General features: G+C 49.9%; 1 protein-coding gene across 1 annotated transcript; it reads left to right on the forward strand.

The window, feature by feature from the left end:
* The first annotated feature begins 544 nt into the window (after positions 1-544).
* Positions 545-2,323, forward strand: LOC124669278 (organic cation/carnitine transporter 2-like). Its single transcript, XM_047205920.1, has one exon. It carries the CDS (start codon positions 603-605, stop codon positions 2,196-2,198), a length of 1,596 nt encoding a protein of 531 aa, XP_047061876.1. The 5' UTR covers positions 545-602; the 3' UTR covers positions 2,199-2,323.
* The last annotated feature ends 6,689 nt before the right edge of the window (positions 2,324-9,012 follow it).

Genomic DNA, 9,012 nt, shown 5'->3' on the forward strand with positions numbered 1-9,012 from the left:
CAAGGCTAGATGTCTGTCTGACCCGTGACATAATCGGCGGCCTTCTAGCCGATCACCAGCTATGGCGCCGACTGAGTCACTCATTTGAATATTTTTGAATAACGTATTATTAGTGGAAATTAGTAAAAACAATATTATTTTAAAAAAATCTCATAATATTTGTGTAATCTCCATAAATGTTTGTACATAACCAAGTGACACAGGCATTCTTTTCATATACTTTTGACATTCGAAAACTGTTTTTTCACATGAGTACATGCTTTTGAGAGCCGAATTGGATTTGGGATCAAATGCTAAATTGCTAGTAATTAATAGCTCGACCACACTAATTCGACATGTGCGTGATTGTGTGGCACTGCGTCATTTTATTCAATCTTGAATAATTCAGCCCGCCAATATTATACAGCAGCAGTCTATCATGGGTGTTAAAATCTTGAGAGGATCGGTCAGTGTACTCTGGGGCGCTGACGCACACTATCAGGCCAGTATAAAACACCGCGATTGGCATCGTCTCCGACTCAACTTGCGACTGCAAGAAGGCAAGATAAGCTAGAGGCACAGCACACGAAAGCACTCACGTAGTCACGTGTTTCAACGTCCCAATGGCTGACACGGCCACCGCCCCGCTCCTAGCAAACCACAGAGCCAAGCTGGCGAAGGCACCGTCGATCGACGACACGATCGAGACGTACATGGGTACCACCGGCGCCGGGCAGCTCCTCAAGGCCGTCCTGCTGGCCTTCGCTTGGGCCTTCGACGCGCAGCAGGTGTTCATCTCAGTGTTCACCGACGCCGAGCCGTTGTGGCACTGCACCGGCGGCGACGCGTCGTGCTCGTCAGCCGCGGCCTCGCCGTGCGCGCTCCCGGCCGGTGCGTGGGCGTGGGACCGCCCGGCCGTGACATCGGTGGTCTCGGAGTGGTCACTCAAGTGCGCCGGCCCGGCGCTCGTCTCCCTCCCAGCGTCCTCGTTCTTCGCCGGCTGCCTCGCCGGCGGCTTCCTCCTCACCACACTCGCCGACTCGCTCCTGGGCCGCAGGAAGATGCTGCTCACATCCATAGTGACCATGTCCGTCGCCGGCGTGCTCACCGCCTTCTCGCCGAACGTGTGGGCGTACGCCGCCCTGCGTTTCGTGTCCGGGTTCGGCAGGTCCATGGTGGGCACGTGCACGATGGTCCTATCCACGGAGCTCGTGGGGAAGAAGTGGCGCGACACGGTGTGCGTGGCCGGGTTCTTCTGCTTCACCCTCGGGTTCCTCTCGCTCCCGGCGCTGGCCTACACGTTCCGGGACGCGTCTTGGCGGAACATGTACCTGTGGACGTCCATACCTTCCCTCTGCTACTCCATCCTCATCTACCTCCTCGTCCAGGAATCTCCACGGTGGCTGCTGGTGCGCGGCCGGAAGCAGGACGCCATCGAGACGCTGCAGCAGATCGCGTCGCTCAACGGCAACAGCATCACGTCCAGCTTCTCCATGCTGCACGCCTGCACGATGCAAGCTGACGCGGCCGGGACGAGCGGCGGTAGTGACAGCAACAGCGTGTTCGCCACGCTGCGCTCGATGTGGGAGCGCCCGTGGGCGCTCCGCAGGCTGGCGGCGATCATGACGGCCAGCTTCGGCGTCGGCACGGTCTACTACGGCATGCCACTCAACGTCGGCAACCTGGGCTCCAACCTGTACCTGAGCGTCATGTACAACGCGCTGGCCGAGCTGCCGTCCTCCATCCTCTCGTGGCTCCTCATGGGTAGGATCAACCGGCGGAGCTCCGTGATCGGGCTCACCGCGGTGGCCGGGCTGTGCAGCCTAGCGTGCGTCGTCATCCCGCAGGGCGCGGCGAGGATGGCCGCCGAGCTGGTGTCCTTCTCCGCTACGTGCACCGCGTTCAATGTTATCATGATGTACTCCATCGAGCTCTTCCCCACGTCCGTGCGCAACTCCGCGGTGGGGCTCGTGCGGCAGGCGCTCGTGCTGGGCGGCGTGGCGGCGCCCGTGCTCGTCGCGCTGGGACGCCACAAGAGCTTCCTCTCCTTCGGCGTCTTCGGCCTCCTCATCGGCTGCTTCGGGATGTTCGCCGCATGCCTGCCGGAGACGAGGGGAAAGGCCATGTCGGACACCATGGACGAGGAGGAGCAAAAGGAGGCGGCCGTCGCCAACTGCACAGTCGACGACATGGATAGTACTTGTGGCGACCTTGTGTAATGTCATTAAACACTTCACCAGAAACCTCCGGAGCTTGTTTTCTTCAGAAACTGTATATGCATCAATGCATGGTAGCACTCAGATTTGACGATGCTCAAACTACATGGAACGTCAATGGCCATGCACAGCTGCAAGTCTATGAGGCAAACAATGACATACTGCTCGTTTTTTTTTTTCGAGAAAAGGGCCTTCCGGCTCCAATTTCATTTCTGAAATTGAGATAGTCAGATTCAGCTCCTGCTTACAAGTACTTCCATCACAGTAAAGCTGGCTAACTTCCAGACTTTACTACCCTTACACCAAAAATAATTTTCCGTTCAAAGAACAAAAACGACCAAACTTTTAGACAGTAGCATCTACTACCTCTGGACTTTATTAATTGACGCATCCACCCACTAATTACATGCATGGGCTATTCTCCCTCCGCGTCGATTATATCCGACCGGAGGGAGTAACATTTTTCGGGGGATAACCGGAGTTACACTAGACACATCTAAAAGCATGTCGCAAGTGGAGATCATAGCATTTTAACATGAAGACGTCATTCCCGTGGGTCGCAAAGCCTCAAGATGTCAGGGCCCCAACCATGACGGCGACAAAATACTTCATGAGCCACCTTCGCTATTTTACTGGCTCCCATCTGCAACACCTTTCGTAGAACGCCTTTCTGCAAAGTCGCCCAATCATTCAAGATATTGCATAAGTAAAAAATCACATTAGTCGGATCACCAGGTCTAATCCTTGAAAAATGGAAACATGATCTATTTCGTGTTTTCCAAATAGTCCAAAATAAAGCGGCGGTACCAATTAAAAGTAACTTCCTATCTCTACCTGAAGAAGCAGCATACCAACCTTGATATAAATCATTAAAAGAAGAAGGCTTCAAATATATTCCCAGAGAAACACAGGAAACATTCCACATATATTCGGCCAGAGGGCATGTAAAGAGCAGATGTTCCAACGATTCTGACGCTCCACAGAATTCACACAATTCTGTCCCTTTCCAACTCTTTTTCTTTAAATTATCTCTTTCACAACTCTGCTCGTTTTCTTCAGAAACTGTATATATGCTGCTGCAGCAAATCCTGGATTGCGAGCATTGCAAATGCTTCATTTGGGATCAGAAGAACTAGGGTAAGAAACTGCAACCAAGCTTCAGCGCCACTACAGGAATGGCGACGTACGCCGAGGGCCGTGGCACACGCCGACGGCCAAATGTCGGGGCCGTCGGCGTATGGCCCGGCACGGCCAGCCAGCGAGTCTCACCCTCGGCGTATCGTTGCCGTCGGCGTAGCGAAGTCTACGCCGAGGGCAGCCCTCGGCATATGCTTGGCCCTAGGCGTAGACAGGGCTACGCCGACGGCCACCCTCGGCGTAGACTATTTGTCAAATTTGTCTAATTTTGTAAAAATCATAACTAGTTCATATGATATCAGAAAAATGCGTATAAGGTATCAAAATGTTCAGAAAAACATCCTCTATCCGTTTATGTCAAAATCATGCATATTTGAATCATGTATATCATGTTAATATAGTAACAATTCAAACACTTTCTTATATGTCATCGGGTTCCCGTTTTGGCCAGATGGCGATTTAAACGAAGTCAGAAAATCCCGCGGAGCCGCGTAGCGTCATTTTATGTGTCCTAGTAACCACTCCAAAAGACGGAATTGGGATACGGCAGTTATTTTGGAACACCCTTCACAAACAGGGCTATCAAGTTCGGAGTTCTATGACTTTTAGGGGAAATGAGAAGGAAACGGTCCGTGACACCGCATAGTTTGTCGGAACGAGGCCATATTTGGCACGTGCGTGGTCCCTGGGATGGGAAGCAATGCCCCGGAAGCGGATTTCCAATCCGACCCATGGCCGATGGTTTTTTCATTTTCGGGGTGCCAAAACGGGTTTTTTTGTGAACCAGCTACATGAGGCGTATTTTTGTATTGCGCGAGACCTCCGCGTAGTAGTAGGACACCGCCTCCGCACCACATATCACATGTCATATGTGCGTGCTAGCTATCTGGGAATCCCTGCGGCTTCCTGCTGTGTCCCGCTGAATCCGCTGGAAAGTGACCGGATTTGAACTAGGGGTACACTTTCCGTCGCTCAATAAATTCTGGGAAAAATGTTTTTAGGTCTACAACTCATCACTTTATGTGCTAAATTTTTTCCGTTTAGCACGATGGTGAATGGGTGCAACAGCGCGCCCAGTACAGCCATACCGCATCTCCGTGGGGGCCCGTTTTGGCCGGATGGCAATTTAAACTAAGTTAGAAAATCCCTTGGAGCTGCATGGCGTCATTTTATGTGTCCTAGTAATCACTCCAAAAGACGGAATTAGGATACAACAATTATTTTGGAAAACCCTTCACAAACAGAGCTATCACGTCCGGAGTTCTATGGCTTTTAGGGCAAATAAGTAGGAAACGGTCCGTGACACCGCATAGTTTGTCGGAACGAGGCCATATTTGGCACGTGCGTGGTCCCTGGGATGGGAAGCAATGCCCCGGAAGAGGATTTCCAATCCGACCCATGGCTGATGGTTTTTTCATTTTCGGGGTGCCAAAACGGGTTTTTTTTGTGAACCAGCTACATGGGGCGTATTTTTGTATTGCGCGAGACCTCCATGTACTAGTAGGACACCGCCTCCGCACCACATATCACATTCCATATGTGTGTGCTAGCTATCTGAAAATCCCTGCGGCTTCCTGCTGTGTCCCGCCGAATCCGCCGGAAAGTGACCGGATTTGAACTAGGGGTACACTTTCCGTCGCTCAATAAATTCCGGGAAAAATATTTTTAGGTCTACAACACATCAATTTATGTGCTAAATTTTTTTCCGTTTAGCGCGATGGTGAACGGGTGCACCGAGCGCGCCGGTACGGCCATACCGCATCTCCGTGGGGGCCCATTTTGGCCGGATGGCAATTTAAACTAAGTTAGAAAATCCCTTGGAGCCGCATGGCGTCATTTTATGTGTTCTAGTAACCACTCCAAAAATTGGAATTAGGATACGGCAATTATTTTGGAAAACCCTTCACAAACAGAGCTATCAGGTCCGGAGTTCTATGGCTTTTAGGGCAAATGAGTAGGAAATGGCCTGTGACACCGCATAGTTTGTCGGAACGAGGCCATATTTGGCACATGCGTGGTCCCTGGGAAGGAAGGCATGGCCCCGGGAGCGGATTTCCAATACGACCCATGGGCGATGGTTTTTTCATTTTCGGGGTGCCAAAACGAGTTTTTTTTTGTGAAGCAGCTACATGAGGCGTATTTTAGTATTGCGCGAGACCTCCGCGTAGTGGTAGGACACCGCCTCCACACCACATATCACATTTTTAGGTTCAAATGATGATATGGATGTTATATTTAGATTCCTCTCATTTTTCTGATCGATTTAGACATATTATTTGTGGAATTTCAGTTTTTCGATTTAAAGATATTAATTATTCCATATTAAATAGAAAAAACCAAAAAATAAAATTATTTTATTGTTATTTGAATTCAATATTATTATTCATTGTTACTTATATATTCATTGTTGTTTACTTAAGTAATTTTTTGGAATTAAAAAATAAAGAGTTGTGACATCACGGTGCAAGGGTTAATAGGGTTGATAGACTATTATTATCAGTAAGGTGTCAATTCATTAAGGAAAGCTCATCCGAATGGAACCAAGAAGTTAAGCGTGCTGGGGTTGGAGTAGTGTGAGGATGGGTGACCGGCTGGGAAGTTTAACAATGATTGTAATTTGACCTAGGATTAAGTGTAGTTAGAGTTAAAAGTGTATGGGTGAACGATAAACAAGTAAAAAAAAGAAAAAATGGTGTAAAAAAATTAAAATTTTAAAAATTTTAAAACTCTATGCCGACGGCAAAGCCCTCGGCATATAAAAAAATTTATTTTTTTTCGAATTTTTTTTTTGAATTTTTTTTGGAAAAATGAAAATTCAAATTTTTAAAATTTGTATGCCGACGGTTTTGCCCTCGGCGTAGCGTGCTACGCCGAGGGCCGGGCTACGCCGACGGCAATATTGTCTATGCCGAGGGACCTAAACACCGACGCCATACGCCGAGGGCTGCCGTCGGCGTAGCCTATGCCGAGGGCCAGGCGTGGCTACGCCGAGGGCAGCTGGCCGTCGGCGTATGCATCCATTCCTGTAGTGAGCGTTCACACAATTCTCTGATCGAATGTTCTTTGAGTTCTCAAGCCTAGATGATTTATACAGTAGCACTAGAGTTATTAAGACTTGCTCCTTCCTCGGAAGGGATGAATTACCTGCACCGCCAACCACCATGTTTCAGGAACAGTTTCAGAAACCCTATGCTATCTAGATAATTGCCAATCCTTCAAGGAAGTGATAAGAAAAGAGAGAATTGGTCAGCTGCAGCACAATTTTAAGTCCTGCATGCTCCTGGAGATGCATGGCAAATTTTAGCAGACGTGTTAGATAGAAAAAAGGGACCAATATAAACTATACTGTGCCAACGTATACTCTGAATAACTACCAAGCACTATCCATCGTGCGAGAGGAATGGAAATGGCAAAAATAGAACAACAACAACTCATAATTCTGGCACATGGATAGCAAGTTTTCACGCGGCTCTTTCCATAGCTAGTTCTTTGTTGATATTCCAGTCCTTCAGATCTCTCTTTTCGGACACCTCCCATGTTAAATTCGGTCTACCTAGTCCTCTCTTGACATTAGGCATTCACTATGCACCGGAACTTCTGGGGGCCTGCGCTGAATATGCCCAAACCATTTTAGACGATGTTGGACAAGCTTCTCTGCAATCGGTGCTACCCCAACTCTATCTCGTATATCATCATTCCGGAGTCGGTCCTTCCTCGTGTGGCCACACATCCATCTCTACATGCGCATCTCCGCGACACCTAACTGTTGAACATGCCGCCTTTTAGTCGGCCAACACTCAGCGCCATACAACATTGTGCGTCGAACCGCTGTCCTATAGAACTTGCCTTCTAGCTTTTTTGGCACTCACTTATCACAAAGAATGCCAGAAGCCTGGCGCCACTTTATCCATTGCGGGTTTTTTATGTTGGCTTGCCAAGCCTATCACAACCCTCCTCCTTTACCCGGGCTTGGGACCGGCTATGTTGGGACAACATAAATTTCCGATTATCATAAAGGCATATCAGAATTGAGTATAGATTTTGTTAGGCTTATCAGTGGCTTTGACCTTTATGTGGCTCTTTGAATGAAGGTCCAGGAGCATCTTTGTTCAGGGGACTCACCCAGGTGAGGGTGGTGTCGATGTAGCTAACAAAAGGGGAAAGTTGGAGTTACGGCATCTCCAACGGTCCGACGCACTCCGGTCACCTAGGTGATCGGTTGTGTCCGTTTTGGCCAAGCCGTGGAAAGGAAATCGGCTGAATAGGACCGTGTGTCCATTTGCGTCGGGTAGCCCAACATGATGACTCATTTGTTTAGGCTGTCAAGGTCGTTAATGACGATTAGCGTCCTGTCGAGTACCGCTGCCAGTGATTACTGGTTCCAGCAAGAGGGTGGTGGATTCCCGCGCGCGGTCGGGCGATTGGAGAGCTTGGCCGCCGTTTCACCTACGCGGGAAACAGCGGGCAAGCGAAACGGTGATTCCCACCTTGTCGTGTCTATATAAATGGATGGCGTAGATGACAGGCTAGGGCAAACCCTAGATACAAACCATGGCCAATTTATTTCATGGATTTGCCCGAGCCTGCTATCTAGATGACATAGACATTGTGGTGCTCGAGGCGCGGGAGGCATTCGAGGCGGAGCAGACCGCCGCCTATGCCCGCGAGGATGAGCTCTATTGGATAAACCAAGAGGGCATGGGAGAGGAGGCGAAGGCGGAGACGTGTGTGGCCGTCTCCGAGGAGCAAGAGTGGGCATTCCTCTAGTCTCTTCCCCGCTAGCCTCCACCAGCGGCCCACGCTGACATCCAGGCGGACCTAGCGGCAACCAACTCCATGCTCGCCGAAGTGATGGCACAACTACAGTAGTTATAGGAAGCCCTTCACAGCCAGTGGACGTCATCTTCCTCGACCTCGGCGACAATGATGACGACCTCGCTGACTTCAACGATGACAAGCAGTTCGAGAGCATGCCGCAGGACGCGGATCGACGTCAAGTCCTGGCGGTGGAGGTGTAAGCACGTGCCAAATCACTCGCCATCAGGTAGGCACACGAGATGTCGGCCCCGACCGCGGTTCACCGTGCGGGTAACGAGGAGGTGGTGCCAGCGAGGCGGCGGAAACATTCGTGGGTGGACCAGGAGAACCATGAGCTAGGGGAGGTGGCCGCGGCGATGGCGATCACCATGGCAGTTGTGGTGAGGGACACCGACCATTAGGAGCCCGAACACCGTCCATGGGGGAAGCGGCGGCAAGAGCGGCGGTGGCACTAGTGGAGGAGAGAGCCCGTTGGGACGCCCTTATGGCCGAGGGGCAGGCGCGCCACCGACTGTAGGATGTTCTAGAGCCTGCGAAAAGCCCAAAAAGGCCTTTTGGGGGTTCCCACTAAAAAAGGCCCCCACTGGGAGCGCCCAATTGCTGTCGGCAGCAAATGGAGTCCCAAATGTTGGCTAGCACGCCCACTAATACGTCCAAATTGCATCACTAGTTTATATTATATTTTACTATTACTCATTGATATATTTCATATTTAGAGATGATACTTATGTTATTTCATCTATTTTTGCATGTTTGATGATTATTGGAGAATTAACTGCCGGAGTCAGAATTCTGCAGAAAAAAGGACCGCCAAGATACCATATTTCTGAAGAACAGCAATTTCTAGAAAATACCCAGAAAT

This window comes from Lolium rigidum, chromosome 7 (assembly GCF_022539505.1).
Source record: "Lolium rigidum isolate FL_2022 chromosome 7, APGP_CSIRO_Lrig_0.1, whole genome shotgun sequence".
Classification (NCBI taxonomy): Eukaryota; Viridiplantae; Streptophyta; class Magnoliopsida; order Poales; family Poaceae; genus Lolium; species Lolium rigidum.

Excerpts from the sequence above, each read along its gene's own strand:
- LOC124669278 (XM_047205920.1), top strand. The coding sequence starts at position 603 with ATGGCTGACACGGCCACCGCCCCGCTCCTAGCAAACCACAGAGCCAAG.